At 36.5% G+C, this 22,431-nt stretch overlaps 1 protein-coding gene across 3 annotated transcripts; it reads left to right on the forward strand.

The window, feature by feature from the left end:
* The first annotated feature begins 8,847 nt into the window (after window positions 1–8,847).
* LOC133532409 (uncharacterized) lies at window positions 8,848–19,386 on the forward strand. Of its 3 annotated transcripts, none has more exons than XR_009801695.1 (3): window positions 8,848–8,967; window positions 13,944–17,083; window positions 19,263–19,386. XR_009801695.1 is itself a non-coding variant. In XM_061871057.1 (2 exons), exon 2 carries the CDS (start codon window positions 13,950–13,952, stop codon window positions 16,296–16,298), a length of 2,349 nt encoding a protein of 782 aa, XP_061727041.1. In that variant the 5' UTR covers window positions 8,848–8,967; window positions 13,944–13,949; the 3' UTR covers window positions 16,299–19,386. The 3 variants fall into 3 exon arrangements, 1 of the variants encoding a protein (XP_061727041.1); XR_009801696.1 differs by having other exon boundaries at window positions 13,944–16,366; XM_061871057.1 differs by having other exon boundaries at window positions 13,944–19,386.
* The last annotated feature ends 3,045 nt before the right edge of the window (window positions 19,387–22,431 follow it).

Genomic DNA, 22,431 nt, shown 5'->3' on the forward strand with positions numbered 1-22,431 from the left:
ACTCCCTATTTGTAACCTTTTAACTATGGACTATACTTTTAACTGTTAATTACAGTCCAAATTGTCTGGGACGTATACGGGACAAGGTGTTTGAGGGGTTAAATTATTTGGGATGAAGACCGCCAGGCTAAAGCGGGACTGGGTTGGACATGTCTGCCGGATGAATGATGGCAGATGGGCCAAAATAGCCACTAACTGGCATCCCCAGAATACTCGTGGCAGAGGCAAACCGAGAAAGAGATGACGGGACGACTTGGATGCGTTTCAGCGCGATCTTGCTCAGCACAGGGAGGATTGGAAAGCGAGAGGGGAGGCCTTAGCCCAGCAGTGGGACACAAATAGGCTGAAAAAAATTATGGAGAAAAGGATACGTGTCAGGTAAGGTAAATCTTGACAGTGTCTTTTTATTGAAAAACGCTTTAAAAAAAATTGTTTATATTACTTATGAAAGCAAAATAATGTAAAATATCGTATATGATTTATAATTGTAACATATCTGCTATCTTATTATTAAAAAGTTGTTTTTAATAAAAACAAACATCATCGCTTACCTTCATTCTAATGCTAAAAAAACTACATAATTATAGTAGGGTGTTAAAGATCGTGTCATTCACGAAGACGCGTGCCTTGACGCGTATTGAGATGCTATTAAAGGTTAGATTTGACAAATCTGCGCATCATCGTGGATGACACGAGCTATACCGGTTGTCATTTCTAGAATAAATATCAACTGTATGTAACATCAAAGTGAATTTGAAGTGTGCGAAGTAAATTTTCAGTCATCTTTTACAGTAAACTTACTGCGGCTACAAACTTTTCTTTAACAATCCACCTCTATTTCAAATTCTCTTTGCTGACGACAGTAAATTTTGGAAAATTATCCAAAGGAATGTTGTTTTCGATAAATGTCGACTTTATTGACAGGTGGCTTGGCTTATACTACTTATATATTGCTTGTAACCACCTTTCAGCTCAGTAGCAGTTGGATTTTCATTGTTTCCTCCGTGTTGTCTGATCAAGTTAAAAAACAGCTTTAAGTGACCCTGGTCTCCCAGGCGATGTGTCGAAATGTACTGTAATTTTCCTGTTTCAACTAAATTTTTATATAGAATTTTCAAACTTTCCAAACAAACAATTAACCCCAAAAATCCTGTTTTGATTTTTGACACCAAAATGGGTTTTTTTACTTGTAATCAGAATTGTTCTTGGTTGTCTATTTAGTTTCTTTATGGTCCTTTTAACTTTGTTGATAATTTTCAGGCCTTTAATATAAACTATAGCTTTCTCAATTAAACTGAGTGTTTCTTCCTTATTTTTTTGACTAATGGCACTTTGAGAGTTTAAAATATCGAATATGTCATTGAACATATTAATAAACTCTACTGTAGCGTCCGTTCCTGGAAAATTAGACAAAGATTTCCATTCTATACGTTGATCTTGGTTGTTGAATATTATTTTTTTGTATTGGAGAGAGTTCCTAACTAGCTCCATCATGTGGCATGCGTCCAAAAAAACCACAGTACCCGCTTTTGTGACCGGATGTGGAAAAGATGCTTTTAAGTCACCTATGCAACTTATATTACAACCCAGAACATTTGCAGCTCTAATATTAGTGGAGCAACCATCGAATGTGACAGCTTGGACATTGACGCCGACGGAATGACACTTTGCGACACAAATATTAACAGTGTTAGCTATAAGTTCACTAGTGAAATTGTCCACTAAAAAGTACCCAACAGGTATTTTCCAGTTGTCAGAAAGACAAACGAGCATCATTACGAACGCTTTAGTGGCTTTAATTTCTTCATCAATTAAGCCTTGTCCCATGTTTACGAAACCAGCATTTCTTTGTCCCTTGCACGATTTATGCTGTTGAATGTTCATGTCCCCAAACTTGAGGCAGCATTCAATGTTTTCAGACAGATTGTCTCTCTTGAGTTTTAGCATTTCAAATGATTCCTGCGTGAATCCTGGCTCACCTTTAACAACGCCATACCTGTAATAAATAATACAAGTTAACCGTCAATAGTATTTTCTCAAACTTGCTATGAAATGATGACATGACTTACGTCAAATTAGGTCCGGAAATACTACATATCAGGTGGCATGAGTGAAGATGATATGTAAAGGAATTTCATACTGCCTTACACACCTAAGGCTAAAGCAATCTTCTTTTGTTTTTTAACGTCAAATTGTGACACAACTTCTTGGTATCCAACCATCAACTATAATTCAGTTAGCTTGGTACGGTGATTTGTTGTGCATATTCGTTGCTAAGCAACGGCGGTGGCGCATCGCGCGCGAAGCAACGGCGGTGGCGCATCGCGCAGGCGCGCGGACTTACGCGCGTAAGGTTGTACACCGCTGGTAGAGTGGCGAGCCGAGTAGGTCGCCACAAAACAAATTGACTATTTTTTTTTGTTTTAATTGCAAGTTTGAGAAAAGCACTATACATATCTCGGCGAGAAACGGGGTTGCCGGCCGCGTATCTCTATCCGGCTTCGCTACGCTCAGCCGTATATATCTACTTGGCCTGCAACCCTACGTTTCCCGGCCTCTATAGTAATGTACTATTTATACAATCGTGATATAATAGAAAGCTTTTCAGTCGAGTACCGTGTTTAGGCAACTAAGCTTGCTGAGTTGCTTAAGTAAGGTACGAGATTGAAAAGCTTGATTATATCACTATTGTATACAATACTTTTTCTAAATCATATATTTTCAAATATTTTTTAAACGACTACAGTCATGACTACGGTTATTAAGAAATAATAGTAGTACGTTTAATGTTCTTTCAAACAACACATCACACGAATTGATCAGTAAAATGGAACACAAGAAATAACGGAATGTCGACGACGGTCGGCCGCCATTTATGTGACGGTGCGTAGCGTAGCGACCTATGCTGAATAAAATTCATCATTACTTGGTTATGTAATATCAATTTTATATCATACACCAATAAAGCTTATATATTTGGAAAGCTAATAAAATTTACCGTTTATTTTGTAATAACATGAATTGCGGTAAACTTATAATTGAATGAGTTAGAAGCATGTTTTTTCCAGGGATCGGAACCGGTTTTTTGGAAAAACTTTGAAATAAACATATATTTCGGTTTATTTTATACTCCAAATATAGGACTCGGTTGTGTTTTTAGATAACGACTCCGTATTATGAGATTGCCCAATTAGAAATGAAATAATTAACAAAGAACGAAAAAATACCGTTTTCGTTCCCATACAAAAAATACCGGTTTCCGATCCCTGGTTTTTTCAGTACTTATGCCATCCATGCATGGTAAAAAAGCATATATTTTCAAATATTTTGTAAAGGACTACAGTTATGACTACGGTTATTAAAAAGCAATAATAGAACGTTTGATTATCTTTCAAACGACACCTCAAACTAACCGATCGGTCCCATAGGACTCAAGATGTGAATACATATCTATGATATTCGGGCGCCATCTCTTCCCCCCTCCTTGTTTTTCGACCCGTCCCCCTCTCCATGAACAAAAACCAGTCAATTCGTATTCTGGAGACAACGAGGAACATATCCATACCAGTTTTAGGTATTTAGAAGAGTAGTCGACGACTTTTCTCAAAAAAGGCCTGTGTTGCCTCCAGACTAGTATTCATTGTAATTATGTGAGCAATAAATATGTTAACTTACCATTTAGTTAAAGTTCTCGGACGAGGAAAACAACAATCAAATTTTCGCCGCACATATTTATAGGCAGCTGGCGAACAAAAATTTAATGCCATGGCGAACTTCCGAAGTGCCGGGGGGCAAGATGGCCGCTTTGTTTTCATTTTTCTCGCTTGGCGTCGATAGAGCTCCGCTATATCGACATTTCCTTTTAAAACAGACGCAATCTGGTCATTTATATAGTTCTTAACTTTTAAATGCTTGACTATATCTTGGAGCGATGTGTTCTTTTTGAGTTTCGCATTCTGTTTCTTTTTAACCTTTTTCGCAACAGAAATTTGTTTGTCAAGGAAGGAAGTATTTTTTGGTGTTATGTTTCTTGGTGAGTGGAATATGATGAGACCTTTAAAGTCCTCCTCACCGTCCTCTATTTCCTCAATTTCCGATTGCTGATCTGGCGTTGAAGGCCGGGAATGTTCACTCTCACTATCCTGTAGAAAATAAATTAATTTAAAAATTACTTTTAATTACCCTAAATAAAACTATATTTACAGAAGATATACAAAACCCTAGGCTAGGCTAGTAAAACCCGACAGATTTTAATCACGCATTCCTGAGGTCATAAGGAGCAAAAAATGAAAATGAAATTAAATTAAATGAGTTTTGGTCTAATTCGGCAAAAAAAAACCTGACCAAAACCACGACTTGATATGAAGTCAAGGGCGTAACCAACCAGTGAACTAGGGCGGGGCAAGTTGACATCGCCGGAGGGGGGGGGAGGCCAGACGCCGCCCGCGACCCCTTTTTGCCCGTTGGCGGGTGGGGTGTGAAATGTACTGACTTTATATCAAGTCAATGCACAATGGCGGCGAAAACAATAAAAGCTTGTACTAATAATAAAATTAAACAATAAAAAAAAGTGGCTGTGACAGAATCGGACAGACAGACGGACATGACGAATCTATAAGGGTTCCGTTTTTTGCCATTTGGCTACGGAACCCTAAAAAACAAGGACCACGTACCTCAAGAAGTTGCGGCTTGGCGGACCCTAAAAGCCGCCGCATTCCTGTTTTGGAATAAACAAAATCTGTCTCACAAAAATGTGCAGAGCATATTCTCGAATCACTGGTAAGATTGAAATAAGGATCATTTCGGTATTTCCGGATAATTCGGCTCCAAATTTCTCTACGCTCTGGATCACTAGGAAGTCTGCAATAATTGAAAAGAAAAAAAATATTAATAATATTATACTTCGTTTTTTTAGCTCATTTAGTGTAATAAATTTGTTTCTGTCATCAAACAAACAAAATAAAATAATTAAAAAAAAACAAAACAAATCATAACAAAAAAATGGTAATTCCGTTATCTACTTCGTAGCTCTTAATAAAATTGTAAGCTTGTCTTGTATTGTTATTGTAATTGTACCTATTATTTGAAATTTCAAAGTCTAAATAAAATTGTGCTTGTTATTTTCAAAATTCCAAAGTATGCTTGTTATAATTGTTAATCGTGCTCGTGTATTATCTTATTTACTTACTAAATGTTACTGTTAAATTCAACTTTAAATTAAAAATACCGAAAAATTGTACTTTTTTTCGGAGCAAAGGAATTTTGTATTAGCTGTAAGTGGAAACTGTTTTGGCTTATGTTCTAACTTTATCTTGTACCTTATTGTATTATTATGTGCTGTATGTTTCCCAAATAAATAAATAAAAAATAAAAATTTATTTAGCAAATTATGGCTTCAGTCCAGTGGGACTATTTCGCCAATATAAAGGTATTAGGAGTTTTAAATGCGACTAAAATTGTGTTTTTTTCGTTCGCTGTTAGTACGAGACAGTGTACGATGATTTTATCAGTTCTTGTAAGCTGGAAATTACAAGTAGCACGTGGACAACCGGCCGTCGACTTCAAAATGGTGGTTAAACTTAAACGCGTTTCAAGATTAACTCTCCATTCACTGCACACTACCAAATTAGTTTACTGTATAATAAGCCATCGATATTACACTTATTACACACACATTAAACAATATTAATGAACAAAAAAAACAAAGTAATTAATCACGAGACTATCAAGATGGCGCTCGAACCGGAAGTATCCTATACCTGAGTGACCTAAGTCAAAGTTTCCAATGCAGTCATTAAAATGAAAGAGGCAACAGTCACACATCACACAGATAAATGCCCTTACCAGGATTTGAACCCGGGACTATCGGCTTCATACGCCCTCCCCCCCCCCCCCCCCCCCCCAGACCAGACAGGTCAACTAGAAACATTTTATGGCTCCTCTACACGATGGCCCAGCGCAGGCCAGTCCAAGGGACGCATGTATGCGTTAGACGGAGTAAGTGATATTGCTATCTCATTCCACCGCATAGCTGCGTCCCTTAGACTGGCCTACGCTGGGCCATCGTGTAGAGCCCTTACGTGACAAGCTGCCTAGACTACTCCATATAAAAGCGGATAAGTGCAAGTCGGACTCGCCCATCGAGGGTTCCGTACAAATTCAACTTATTTTGTGAGATTCAGGATGACGAACATAATTAAAAAAAAACATACCACATTTTTGTACCTTGTTTATACTATATAGTACCTACTTTAAAAAAATGTACCACGGTACCTACTTAAAGTTATCACCAAACAACAGTATTACCCGTCATTATGACAGAATCATTCGCAAATGAGCAAATGACTAATCTGGTCGCATTTCTCAACTGACTGAAATTTTGTAAGCAGGTTTAGTATCTACAAAGATTTTTCTCTCGTTACGCTTTTTTGGAAAATGTTCAAAATGATGGAATTGACGTAAAGGACTTAAGTGCCATTGCGTTCTATGGCACTTATGATTATTGTGAGTACGCTGCGAAAATGGCTCAACGACATACATACATGATCGATAAGCTTATCGATCTCATCGCGAGGTCTACAGCTCACAGAGCCACTAGTCGTAGTCATAGTAATATGGTAATTTGTATTTTTTTTTTTTACAAAAAAAGGACATCATCGATATTTAATCCCACAAAGAAGTATATTCATCACACTCGCACAATATTACGACGAACGCGCATAATGTGCGGGTTCTATTTGATTAATCAGTGATCACCAACATACAATGAAAAACTGACGACCGGTTTGGCCTAGTGGGTAGTGACCCTGCCTACGAAGCCGATGGTCCCGGGTTCAAATCCTGGTAAGGGCATTTATTCGTGTGATGAGCATGGATATTTGTTCCTGAGTCATGGGTGTTTTCTATGTATTTAAGTATTTATAAATATTTATATATTATATACTTATATATCGTTGTCTAAGTACCCTCAACACAAGCCTTATTGAGCTTACTGTGGGACTTAGTCAATTTGTGTAATAATGTCCTATAATATTTATTTATTTATTTATACAATGAAAAACTAATATTTCGGTAAGTACATGATTTTTCTTAGAAGGTAAATTCTTTGACATGGCGCCCGGATTTTTTTAAGACTTAATTTTCTGAGTTATTTGAGGAAAGGTACTATATTCATTGAAATACTATAGTTCGTTTTTTTTTGCATTCTTATGACAGACATACCGACGGACGGACTCGCGTCAAAAGGGTTCCTTTTTACATTAATGTTTGGTACGGAACCCTAAATAACAGCCTCTATGATGAATACACGACAAAATTGGATTATATTGTTTCCTGGGTTAGAATAAGAAATTATAATATCTTAGGTATGTAGAATTAACCCTTGGAGTGGTAGGCCGTCGGCTCCTGACCGATTACGTCATTTAAATTTGAAATTTGTTTAATTGAAATAAAATCAAAAATCCAACAGCTCAAAAATGGTTTATGTCACTTGAAGAGTAGGTAAACAAAACATGTTAATATTAAAGCAATTATTTATACCAAATGACAATGCGTGTTTAATTCATTAAATCCATATTAAATCATATTTACTTTCAACGTAAAAAATGACGTCCCTACAAGGTTAATGCACTATGCCGCGCTCTGCGCTGGAGAACGCGTAGCATCACGTCAAGGTCATAATGAAATAAAATACTCGCTTCAAATTTGTTTCGAGCACGAATAGATGTAATCTGATATTACTTACCGGTGATACGTAATTCCATCAAGCTTGCTAACTTTTCTGTGATGATTTTTACACCCTTTCACGATACAAGTAGGCATTTTAAAATGGAGATTAAAACAGCACGTAAATAACAACTAAATACTAAGCGGGACCGCTTACAACTGGTTTGGCTTGGTGTCACAAACGTGATTTTGACCCCAATGAACGGCCCCATGAGCGTCCCATGATCAACTGTCATACTCGGTGATAAGGATCAATTCTGATTAACAAAAAGTGACATTACTATCCGGTTATGTACAGCCGTAAATATAGAAGATCAGTAATGGCATCTGTCAGAACATTTGGAAACTCCACTGCGCAGTACAAACCTGTGATAGCAGCGCACTTAAAGCAGTTACCGCTAGATGGCGCTAAGTTCAAATTAGTCTAGAGATAAATTTTAACCTGATTAATTGGTTTTCAAACATTTTTTATGTATTATTTTAAATAGCTTTTTCAGTTCTTCTATTTTACAAATTGTATGTCAATTTTTCCTTACATTATCATAACATTATTTTGTTCATTCCTTGGTTTACTTCTGCGTTTGAATTTATTCTTTTATACTCTGTACAAAGGTGCTGTTTTGGCGCATTTACATTCGCGTGCGAGTGGCGAGCCGAGCCACCAGACGTCTATGTAAACGATAGATGTAGTGTAGGGACGCCCAGCCGGAAACAGGCTGGCTGTCGATCACTTGTTGCGTTCATTCAGCCCAATTCCCTGAGGTTGAAGCTGCAGGCTACTATCCCGGCGGCATTTCCACACTATTCTCCTCAAATCTTCTTGTTTTCCTGCAGAATAGTATGTAAACGGTGGTCTCGTGGCTCGGCTCGCATCCGGAGAGGTGTTTTGGGCACGAGTTAAAGGGGCTCGCGGGGGACGCGCGCTTGCTTTTTATTCTGTAAATTCTGTTACAAACCTTATAAGGCTTATACCGTGCCGCTTGAGTTTAAAATCGATTAGCTCAACGAGCTTAGGGGCTGTGGTCGAGTCATGAGATGAGCCGCGAGCCGAGTCGCGAGCCGCGAGTGTAAACTCAGTCGTCTGTCATCAATGTCAGTGTCGTGTCACTTCAGCTTCAGCTTCACTTTCGTTTAGTTTGATAACAAAAGTTGTCAAGTATGTATTATTTTAGTACGAGAAATATGAAATAGATTTATTGATTAACCACTATTTTGTGATAACCACACCGTTTTAACCTAAAGGTAAGTCATGCTACTTTATGTTTAGTTTCCTGCTCATATACTATAGAAAACATGTATAATAGGTTATTGCGGCTTTTTTATACTAATCATTTGGGGGAAGCCCAGTCTACGCAGTAGTTTGGTTGAGCCTTTGACCTGGCTTAAATTCAATGTAATTCCGTCTCTGTCACTCATGCAATAATGGAGTAAACAGATTGAGAGATATTTAAACTAGGTACGAATTACGATGTTCGTAGTATTTTCTGATGTAATATTTAACTTAAAATTTACAATTGTATATATTATAGGCCCACGCATACTTGTAGTGTTAATTTTCAAAAGGATTATACCTTGTAGGTCTTGTTCTTTAAGATTTGACCTTGAAATACCCAGTGTCCATTTTGAATTTATTGGGCTCTTGTTCTAATTTTAAATACGCCATTCGATGAAAAAAGATTATGCTATAGTTCAAGTAGAACGATTTATTTTCTATTATTATTAATATATTTCTTAATAAGAATCTCTCATAAGTACCTATTACAGAAATGTTTTAAATAAAAATAAAAAGATTCCGGGGTGGAGTGTGGAGTCGGTACCTATGGCTCAAGCGCAATATCGGTTGAATAGTTTACACATTAAAATGACAGACAGACAAATAGAGTTAGACCATGATAAGTTGGCAGTAATTTTGATAGCCAAAACATTGCAAGTGTCAAGTAAACATCATAATTTCATAGAATTTTGACATTTAAAATAATCTGTGCACTACGGAAGGTGGAGGTAAGGAAATAAATCTCCATGTACCAAAAAGTGTCATCAAAAAACCTTAAATAGGTGGCGTTACAATACCTAGAATACTTGAACAAAAAATCAAATCATAGACAGCGCACTTCACTCTGTCAATAGCACCTAGGTTCTTAGCTACTCTAGTGCTACTCTGGAGAGATTTGGAACTATTATTTATAGCTGATAGCTGGACACTTTTGCAACAATTCTACCATAAGAGATGTCTCTCCTCTTAATTCCACACTACATACTGTGCACCATCTGAGCTATCAAAATTGCTGCCAACTTATCTTGGTTCGAGTCTACGACCAGCAGAAGTTAGGTTTAGGTATATTATTATGTTATTTAAGGAAAGGAAGATACCTGAAAACAACAAGTTGGGCATATTTTGTTTCCTAGACAATGTTAAATTGTATACTGACCACTGACACAACTAAATGGGTAGTTTAATAGTTTACAATTATTTGTAAAAGTTTATTTAGTAATGTAGGAATCTGTAGGTCTATTTTGAGTTAATTTTTGTAAGGTTTGTTTGTAAAGAGGCTGTTTGTTTTCTAAATAAACTAAAAAAAGCGGCCAAGTGCGAGTCGGGCTCGCCCATGAAGGGTTCCGTACCATTTATGACGTATTAAAAAAAACTACTTACTAGATCTCGTTCAAACCAATTTTCGGTGGAAGTTTGCATGGTAATGTATATCATATATTTTTTTTAAATTTTTCATTCTCTTATTTTAGAAGTTACAGGGGGGGGGACATACATTTTTTCACTTTGGAAGTGTCTCTCGCGCAAACTATTCAGTTTAGAAACAAATGATATTAGGAACCTAAATATCATTTTTGAAGACCTATCCAAGATACCACACACGTATGGGTTTGATGAAATTTTTTTTTTTTTTTAATTTTATGACGTATTAAAAAAAAGACTACTTACTAGATCTCGTTCAAACCAATTTTCGGTGGAAGTTTGCATATCAGTAGGTAGGTAGGTAGGTAGGTAGTAGTATATCATATATTTTTTTTTCATTCTGTTATTTTAGAAGTTACAGGGGGGGGGGGGGGGGGGACACAAATTTTTTCACTTTGGAAGTGTCTCTCGCGCAAACTATTCAGTTTAGATAAAAATGATATTAGAAACCTCAATATCATTTTTGAATACCTATCCATAGATACCCCACACGTATGGGTTTGATGAAAGAAATTTTTCTTTTTAAATTTTATGACGTATTAAAAAAAACTACTTACTAGATTTCGTTCAAACCAATTTTCGGTGGAAGTTTGCATGGCAATGTATATCATATATTTTTTTTAGATTTTTCATTCTGTTATTTTAGAAGTTACGGGGGGGGGGGGGGGGACGACAACACATTTTACCACTTTGGAAGTGTCTCTCGCGCAAACTATTCAGTTTAGAAAAAAATGATATCAGAAACCTCAATATCATTTTTAAAGACCTATCCATAGATACCCCACACGTATATGGGTTTGATGAAAAATCATTTTTTGAGTTTCAGTTCTAAGTATGGGGAACCCCCAAAATTTATTGTTTTTTTTTTTCTATTTTTGTGTAATACCGTAAAATGCTGCAACTTTGCCATTTAAGCTCAATTTTGCCTATTTCATTTCAATTACGATCTCTCGAATTTGCTTAGTTTTTTCTTGTTTTTTACCATTTGATAGTAATTTTTATTATTCTGGCAACACATATTTAATTTTTTTACAATGGTAACTCCATTGTTGCTCCGCCAGTTACGTATCATAAGTCGGCGTGAGTGGCAACATTTTTTTAGTGTCTCGCAACTTTTGAATTTTTATCTACGAAAAAGGTGTTTTCTGAGAAGTGGTAACGTCCCCGGGTTAGTAAAGACTGTCTATTTCCCGTAAGTTTAATATTTTCAAGAAAAGGACATGATTTCAGCATTATAACGTACTAGGCAATATTGGGCAGTGTTTTGGAAACTTGAATGACACAATTTTGCCTGGGTCTAGGGCTGTCACTAGCTGAATTTTATAAATGTACAGAAAAGAGTAAAAATAAGCTTGCCTAAACTGCTTAAATGAGTTTATTTATTACAAGCTTTTTATTAACTTGCAATGTTTGTTTGTTTAAGTCAAATTTTGCAAGTCGATTTTCACCGACTTTCTGTGTGGGTACCTATGTAGATCTGCTGACAATGCAATAATAAACTAACGTTATCAAAAAAACTTATGGGTATTAAAATGAAAAAATTATAAAAAAAAAACTTATTCCAATCTGTTATTATATTTTTATTGTAGTTACTTGCAATTGTATATTTATTGTATTATAATTATGTTGTATGTTTACAATCAATTTTCAACCACTTATTAGCGACCAATTGAGGTGTTTGACATACTTATGTAACTTGGGTGACAATGCAATGTTTATGGTATCATCGAGATGGTCTGATGATGGAGACCGAAAATAGCAACTTCTAAACTACACATAATAAACCCACTGTGTTTAGGCTCATTTGATTTGTCTTGCAGTTATCTTTCTTATCGAAATCTGGGTTGTCAGGTCGATTACAATTGGAGGTCAAAGGTGATGGGTGATTAGAACTTTACAATGAAATAGAACTTTACACTATAATAATGCATTGAAAATTAGCAAAATAGTGTATCTGCAATGTACTTGTAATAAAAAAATTAAAATAAGTTCAAATTATTAAATACTAGAAGAAAAAGAAATCAAACAACATTATATTACATTTGTTTGTTGATTATTTTTTAACTAACAATATAAATAGATTTTTTAATAATAATATTTTTTTGGCACAACCCTACAGTTAACGATATTTTTGTATAGAAAGTTTGTGGAACCTGCTACAACTTTACCTATTGCATGTGAAAAAAAAAAGTATTAAGCTTATGGCCATAATTTGACTGTCAGGGACAAGCATAATGTCTCATGCACAAGAGTAAATATTATTGCAAATAGCAACACATTATTTATGGAGATATCCGTCTAGGCAAAGTTACGTCTTAGGCCTACAACTTTGCCTGCCACTTTGATTGCTTGTAAATCGGAAATACAGTATGATTAGGTAATGATATTTGAGTCTTATCTGGTAAGGCATAGGGTATGTTTTCCGACTAATACTCATGAAACTCATAATGAAAAATAGGTTCACAGATATAAGAAAAAAACGTCAAAATCCAGGCAAAGTTGCAGCGTTTTACGGTAATCCTAATGCGGTTCATAGAATACATCTACTTACCAAGTTTGAACAGTATAGCTCTTATAGTTACGGAAAAAAGTGGCGGTGACATAATCGGACAGACAGACGGACATGACGAATCTATAAGGGTTCCGTTTTTTGCCATTTGGCTTTTTTAATGTAAATGCTTGATTTGTTACAGAAAATACAAAAATCACTATATCCACACCCCTTCACCTTTGACACCTTTCACATTTGAAGAGTTCCCTCGATTCCTCATGGATCCCATCATCAGAACTGAGTTTTGACAAAAACGGGACCAATCTGTATATATATAAATTCAAACAAAAAAAAAAATTCAAATTCGGTTCAGAAATGACGGAGTTATGGAGTAACAAACATTAAAAAAAAAAGGAAAAAAAACAACCGAATTGATAACCTCCTTATCAGACAGTCCTTATTAAACAGTGACAAAATGGCTTCAACAAAATTGTTTCTACAGCCTTAATGGTTATTGAATATTTCTATTTGTATGTGTGATTCAAATTATTTGACATTCTAATACTTAATTCACTTTTGCAATATTACTTTAGTTTACAATACTTTATTTATTTTTTCTCTTTCTGGAATTCTCATTCTGATAATAGACATGGATGTAATAATATTATCTTCTTACATAAAAATATTTGTCATTTAGTTAAGTTTAGTTTAAGCGAACCTTCTTTGCATGCTTTGTTAAGCAGAATGTATTGGATATTTTTATATTGTAAGAACTTGTTTTGTGTACTACATTCTTGCAAATGAATAAATAATTTAATGATTTAATCCGGATAGAATGCGTAAGTCATCCTGCAAAGGGCGGCGCCAATGGGTGGTAGGGGGAGTCAGCTGCCAGCTGTACATTGCATTAGAAAAATACAGTATGATGATCCCTGAATATGCTCTACTGTCAAGTTACTCTTGCCAAACTATAGTAAGAAAATTTTATGGGGATATATTCGCTATACACAACTGAAATACTTATTTTGCTTACAGATCAAGATGAGAGTTTCAACTTCCGGGTCTGACTCCGATGACGAAAATAATGTAGTCATCTGCTTTGACCCAATAAAAATGATTCAAAGTCTATCAATTTTGTCCACAATGAAGACTGCCACGGAATCCATTACACTTCTGCTCCAAAGCATCTCCATCGAGCACGCAAATCGTCCACGTAAGAAGCGTCCTACAACCAGGAAACGTCCGTCTGATGAAACAAAAATAGATGAAGATACAAATAAGAGAGCTCGTAAGGCACCTGAAAAAGATCCTGAGATTCCTGAAGCTCAAGACAACAGTAAATGGAAATGCTATATCTGCTATAAGACTTTTCATAATGAGTCAAATTTACACAGACACATCAAAAACACTAAGATCCATCGAAGTAGATACTGCCCGGAAGAAATTGACGATGACACTACAAGATTTCGCTGCGGGTTTTGTGGGGCAACGTATAGCAACAGAGGCAACGTAAATAGACATATTAAATCGCATCATTCTAATGTACAAAAAAGTGAAAATAAATGCGACGCTAAAGATATTAAAATGAGTGTTGATACTTCTCCCGAAGTAAATTCTGATCATGAAGAGCAGGAGCTTGTAAATGTTGATATTACAATGTGCGTATTTGTGTGTGAACAATGCGAAGTAGCTACACCTGTGATCGACCGCGCAGTGGAGCATGCACAGTTCCACGAATTGCCCGGCTACAGGCCCATTCCGCAGACTTGTCAAATTTGTAAATACACATTTGAAGCTCAGGATATCACAGAACACTTTAAAATTCACGAACGCGACAATGAGTTCATACCATATGACCCCCTCAAGTTGCTGAACAACGAATGGTCTGATATATTTCAAGGTTTAGATGACACTCTTATAAACACGATAAAATCGTCGACTATATATGAACATACTAGGAAAGTTAGAATGAACACAGATGACAGTGATGATCCGTCTTCAAAACCTCTTTATCAATGTGGCATGTGTGAAATGCACGTTCGTCCAGCGGAAGTAGAAGATCATTGCAATAAGGAAAAAGCTTGCCTTGAAAATCACTCAGTATTTCACGTCTGTGAGAATTGTGACAGATTTTTCTTCACAGAAGAAGCTTTATCAGAACATGTTGCAGAAGAAGAAGAGAATTCAACATTTAAAGTAGTCACTTTCAACCATGAATGGGATCTACCGATCAATAGGGCTTTGAGAAACCTTCAAAATAATTTGCACCTAGCTGGAGAAAACTCTCAACAAGAAAAAGTTTCAAACACGACCGAACAGGCAGCAACTAAAAATCAGCAGAGTAAAAAAATTAAAAAGGCAATAGTAGTTCTCGATAAATATCCAATAACACAGTTTTGTCAAGACTGTGGTAAGTTCATCTCAATTTCAGAATTAAAAACTCATGATGCCACACACAGATATAATAATAATGCAGCTGAAGATGAGGAAAACCACACTGATGACGAAATGTCAATAGTAGAAAACTGCTTAGAAAATAATAATGAGAGAGGCAATATTCCAGATGATAACCCTGATGGAGTTGAAATCAGAAATGAAAATATTGTGGATCATATAGCAAATATGCAGGAAGACGGAGAAGAAGAAATAATTGCAAATAATACTGTGCGCATTGAAAATGTCAGGTCAATAATAAACACTGCTTCAGCAAACCAGTTTACAATGATTAGACCTGACGATAGTTTCAGAACGATCGAAAATGAATTAAGACACGACTTGCGTGAAAACTTCATAAAATATTCAGCCATTCACATTGCTAATAATGCAAGTAAGCAATCAAACTCAAACAATGAAATAATTGAAACACCTGATGAATCTGATCATAATAATGACTCAAATTGTAGACTGCCAACGCCAAGTACTTCGTCAGATCAAAATAAGGTTTCAGAAGATAACCAAATCGTTGATGATAAGAGCAAACTCGAACATATTATAAAGGCGATCAGACTTAAACAATTATATAAAACTAATGAAATTATCGAAATATCTGATGATGAAAATGAAGAAGAAGACTCAAATCGTAAAGTGCCAACGCCAAGTACTTCGCCAGATCTAATTAGGGTCTTAATAAAAGAAGAAGTGGATATCGAAGACGATAAGAGCGAAATCCAACATATTATTAATGCGATTGATAGACAAATAAACCAGGCTAATAATATTTTTGACTTAACTGATGAATCTGAAGATACAGCAGCCACAGAATCAAATGTAGTCGCAACTGTGAATGCGCATCAAGATGCAGAGGAAAACAATGAAGAAACAACAAGTGAACTTCAGCGTATAATCGAAATGACACTAAAAAATAAGCAGCTAATGTCCAGTCGTGACTAGAATTGTTAATGTGAAGCCCGCTCTTAAGAGGATTTTGAAGAGACCACGCTAAAAGCGCGTTTTAAGCGGTAATTCGTATTAACTGGAACTTGTAATTTTTTTGTTTAAGATTTATTGTTATTGACTTATTTATCCCGAACTTACTGACGGCGTAGAACCTTTTAGCCTTCGGAGAGACGTTGGCTCTCTTTGCATGTTCTACCGTCTGTACAGTCAGCATCAAAAGTAGCGGATCAAATAACGTTTCATAAGTATCTACCATTCTGTAACAGCTTACCAAAAACTGATGTCTTTAATAAGGAATAACTAAAACTGTAAAAGATATACTTTTGAGCGCGAATTTTAACAATTTATCTATATTTGGAAAAGTTATCCGGAATATCAGATACTTTTGGCGCGTTGTTTCATCCGCTACTTTTGATGCTGACTGTACAATGGGGAATGCTCCAAAGAACTTTTTGAATTGGTGCCATCGTCACGTTTTTATCACCGCACCTCCCGCCAAAGGAGCAAAGCTCATCCTCACTTCTTAGATACATGGCACCCTCGTTTCTTCCCAGGACGCAGAATCTGGAATGAGTTGCCCCCTGAGGTATTTCCGTTGCGCTACGACATGAGATCCTTCAAGAAGCGGGTATTTAGGGTTCTCAAGGGCCGGCAACGCTTAAGTGACTCCTATGATGTTGCTTATGTCCATGGGCGACGATGACCGCTTCCCATCAGGTGGCTCGTCTGCTCGTTTGCTGACTATACTGTAACATTTAAAAAAATACTTATTTTTTTACGTAAGTATTTTAAATTGTGAATGCATTTATGTGTTAAAATGGCCATATAAAATTGTAATTAATTATTTAGTTATTCATAGGTCGCTTTTATACTTTATCGTGGTCATTTACTTTATTATCTTGGCCGATACCGTCCACGATTCGATAACACGACACAACGCTCTACGAGGCAACATTCCCATCTTCACCACTTAGATGGTTGGCAGAACTCAACTGTGCGTTTCTCCAGAAACTTCCTGATCCACTTAGATGGTTGGCAGAACTCAACTGTGCGTTTCTCCAGAAACTTCCTGATCCACTTAGATGGTTGGCAGAACTCAACTGTGCGTTTCTCCAGAAACTTCCTGATCCACTTAGATGGTTGGCAGAACTCAACTGTGCGTTTCTCCAGAAACTTCCTGATCCACTTAGATGGTTGGCAGAACTCAACTGTGCGTTTCTCCAGAAACTTCCTGATCCACTTAGATGGTTGGCAGAACTCAACTGTGCGTTTCTCCAGAAACTTCCTGATCCACAGCTGAACTGTGGAATGAACTGCCGCTCGCGGTGTTTACGGACCGATACGACCTACAAACCTTCAAGAATAGAGTGTACTCTCATATTAAATATCGACAACGCATTTACAACCCCACTGGTGCAGGTGTCCATGGGCGGTGCATTTACTTACCATCCTCCTATTGGTACATTTTCTCAACCTCGTACATTTAAAACTAACTTAAAATGAAAATTACAATAAAATAAACGATACGATACGGTACGATAAAATCGTGTTACCATGGACAACGATAATGTATAAAAGTGCTCATATGGTTCCAGTGTTTAACTTTCATGTACGGAACCCTAAAAAGTGACAGTCTATGTGATAATTACAAACCAAACTTATTTTTGTAATCACGTAAATGATTTTATCTACACGTGCTACGTTGGTAGCAATCAGTACCCCTAGTGTAAATTTAGTCGATAGCGAAACGTGACATACGCGTTTGCGTTAAGTTTCATTTTGTATGGGTTTTTGAACAGCGCGCCAAGCGGGACGTTTTGGAAAGTCAAAAATCTCATACAAAATGACACTTAACGCAAACGCGTACGTCACGTTTCGCTGTCGAAAATATTTACACTAGGGGTACAGTTACTTTCTTAACTCAGTCAGATTATCATATATTACCGAACAAGTGCTATAATACAATTACAAAGCACGCGTGTGTAATATCCAGGATTTAGAGCCTAAAAGCGGCTCAATAGCCGGGTCCATACAGAGCGAGCATACCCGCGAGGCAATTTCCTCACGCACAATACAGCCAGAGTAGACGTGCCTCGGCCGAGGCGGCGCGCGCGTTTTCCTCGCTCGAGTGCGCCGCCTTGGCCGAGGCACTTCTATACTGGCTGTATTGTCCGTGAGGAAGTTGCCTCGCGCGTATGCTCGCTCTGTGTGGACCCGGCTAATAACGTGCACCTTCCGAGCATATGTGTTGAAATAGTACATTACGATACATGTGCGAAAAATAGGAAATTCGAAACGAGTGGCGATAAATTAAAACACGGCCGAAGGGAGTACAACGTTTTACAGTACATATGGCCCTTTAAATGTTCGACACAGTAACGTAATATGCTAATTTTTGCACTAGTGCGGTAAAGTATTAGCACCATATGTACTGTAATAGTACATTACGATACAAGTGCGAAAAATAGGAAATTCGAAACGAGTGGCGATAAATTAAAACACGACCGAAGGGAGTGTTTTAAATCGACACGAGTTGTGAATTACCTATTCGCACATGTATCGTACAACGTTTTACAGTACATATGGCCCTTTAAATGTTCGACACAGTAACGTAATATGCAAATTTTCGCACTAGTGCGGTAAAGAAGCACCATATGTACAGTCAATGTCAAATACTTTGTAGCAACGAAAGTAGCCAAATAGTTCGGTACACCATATATTTAGTATGGTGTACCGAACTATTTGGCCACTTTGACTGCTACGAAGTATTTGACGCTGACTGTACTGTAAAATAGGTTATAAGTGAATAGTTACATATTTAGATTTTAAGATATATCTTAATGTTGTATTTGATGTCAAAACATATTTGTATGTCTTTAATGTTAGTGTTTATATTTTTTATCGATTTATTATTAGATTTTATTAATTAGACTATAATTATCTTTTGTCATGTTTTAGGTTAAGCAGGGGTGTACCTACCGAAAAAAAAACTGTAAACTTCAAATGTGAAAAACTGATTCATTGAGACCACACTATGGTTTTTAAAATGACTATAATAAAAAGCGAGTTTTAATTTAGATAATTGACAGTTTTTTTAATTATATTTTTATCTGTAGGAATGATTGGCAGCTTCTTCCTAGCGCATTCAGCGGCAACTTTTTACGGACCCGTTTTTCATATCTGCCTGCATCAGCCCATCACCTGTTAGAATTGGTAAAGTTCTTTGGCTCTTTCATTCTTCTCTTTTAATACACTTGATTTGAGCCCAATAATAAGTAGTTGAGAGAACGGCACTGATTTGCGAGCGAGTTGAAAGCGAGGCGAGCGCGCAACGTGTTCGCCGCGAGTGTGCAATGAGTTGTACCGAGTTGTGCTCTCGACTCGCTCGAAAATTGCCAGTGCCCGCACCCTTACTGGTACGCACAGAGTAAAACCAGAATTATTTATATTGGAATATATAATATAATAATAACACTTATTATCGCGGTATGTAAGTCGTAATCATTTTGATTAGAAATAAAATTACAGCCGTTAGAAATTTACTGTTTTGTTTCGGTACAGGCCTTAAATAAATAATAAATCTGACTGTTGTTTATCATCACTCTAGCTCTAAAGGCTTCTCTCATCTTTGAAATCAGTGTTTAAAGTTGCATTCTATCCTTAAGATCTGAATCTAAGACTAAATGGATGGATCAACTATTTCTTGTCGTCATTCCGTTTTGTCAGCCAGGCGACAGTAGCACAGTTTGTTAGAAGAACTATTGTACAGTCGCCATCAAATATATCGGAGCGGTCACGGTGCTCACAAATATCTGAACACCGCCTCTATATATCATATCAAGGCGCTGGAGTACGTGTTCAGATATGATTGAACACCTCGGCCGCTCTATTTTATCGTGCTTGGTAGATGTCTAATAGTGGAAAAGGCTAATAACTACCACAAACATACATGTTCGGGTAATTTAAACCTACATTTTATTTCGTCCTGTGTTATTTCTGCACGTGTAATTTGTATAATGAATCTCTTAATGATATATATGTTTTTTCTCAAACTTGCTACGAAAAGATGACATGACTTACGTCAAATTAGGTCCGGAAATATTACATATCAGGTGGCATGAGTGAAGATGATATGTAAAGGAATTTCATACAGCCTTACACACACCTAGCCTAGGACTGTAAAGCAACCTTCTTTTGTTTTTTAACGTCAAATTGTGACACAACGTCTTGATATCCAACCATCAACTAGCTTCAGTTAGCTTGGTACGGGGATTTGTTGTGCATATTCGTTGCAAGGCAACGGTGGTGGCGCATCGCGCAGGCGCGCGGACTTACGCGCGTAAGGTTGTACACCGCTGGTAGAGTGGCGAGGCGGGTGGGTCGCTACAAAACAAATTGACCAATTTTTTTGTTTTAATTGCAAGTTTGAGAAAAGCACTATACATATCTCGGCGAGAAACGGGGTTGCCGGCCGCGTATCTCTATTTGGCTACGCTACGCTCAGCCGTATATATCTACTTGGCCTGCAACCCTACGTTTCCCGGCCTCTATAGTAATGTACTATTGTTCATAGTTTGTCCGTTTACAAGAACAAAGTTCGGCAAATCTTATTTTCTAGAAATTGATAAATTGTGTCCAGTAATATTTAATTTACTGTACTTTCTAATAGCTTTCATAGTAAGGTAGGTAACTTTAGGCCTATTTTAGTTCATTTTTGTAATACATATTTGTAAAAGGCTGTTATTGTATTACTATTTAGTTTTTTAAACTTGGATTTAAAAAGTGACCCGGCGACCGTAACCATGGCAACGAGTTATTAGAAAAAGTTGATTAGCCAAATAATGCAAATGTTGAGTTGTTTCTTCACATTTTGCTAGTAGAATTAACCTATTATAATTAATGATTTTAAAAATTGTCTTTACAAACTTAAAAATTACAAATTGGTATTACATTTGTAATTTGTATCACTTAAGCCTATAACCTGATAACCTAACCTACCATGATGCCGAATATCAAGTTTCTAGGTCATCTGGAACTGGGTTAGGTTTTTAACCAAAAAGTATTTTTAATCTAATAATTATCAGCATATCCAAGAGCAACGCGAAGCCCAAGGGCACCACCTACCTGTTCTCGAAGCGCTGCGTTGTTTTTTTGAACCCTCAGAACTTGTGTTTGCATTATACCAGATTTTCTCGGGATATAATGTCAATAGTAACTTTATTAAGTATAAAAAAATTCAATTGCATAGTTCTTAGACATTAGATTTTATATCTAAAAAAAAACCGATTTCGTCACTGACTCACTCCCTCACTGATGATCATCAAATCTTTAGGTTAAGTATTATATGATAAAAAATAATGAATAGTAAACTTAAAAAAACTTTCACCTTACGCCCATGCCACGATAGCGATCCGGCCAAGCCATATATTTTGACTAAGGAGTAGAGTTTGTGAAATTACGACTTGTAGAGTTAGAAGCTTGGCGCTACAAGAGATCTGATAACTTTTTGACAGTTCAAGCCTTATGGTTTCGTCTCGGCAACATTTTACATGAAAATGTTTTCGATGGGATAAACATAACAGTAAATAATTTTGTTTTAAAATATTGTTAATTTATTCAATTCAATTCAAATGATTTATTTGTAAACATAGGTAACAGTTTCGTTTTCAGCTCAGTTTCGTTTTCAGCTCGGTTTCGTTTTCAGCTCAAGTGGCTTCCTATTCGTCTTCGCCGTGACTCTCATGTTCTTGCCCTCCTTTATGGCATTCTCTTTAACCCCGCTACACCACCTTATCTCAAAGAGCGTTTCAAGTATCTCTCTTCTATCAGATGTTCTCAGACTCATATTCTTGCTCCTCCCTTATCTACTTCAAAATTTTATAATAGCTCTTTTACCTTCCGGGCTGTTCGGTTATGGAATGCTCTGCCAGTAGAATTAAGATTAGCTAAGTCTCTCCCCATTTTCAAAAATCAGCTGAAACTACTTTCTATCTCTACCTTAAGTTGCCATTTATATATTGTATATGTGTAAGTATATATATATATATATTGTATTATATTATATTGTATATTTATTAGTATATTAGGTATTGTTTTAATACATATATAAGTAGTATGTGTGTTTGTA

The sequence above is a fragment of the Cydia pomonella genome, chromosome 27 (genome assembly GCF_033807575.1).
Source record: "Cydia pomonella isolate Wapato2018A chromosome 27, ilCydPomo1, whole genome shotgun sequence".
Taxonomy (NCBI): domain Eukaryota; kingdom Metazoa; phylum Arthropoda; class Insecta; order Lepidoptera; family Tortricidae; genus Cydia; species Cydia pomonella.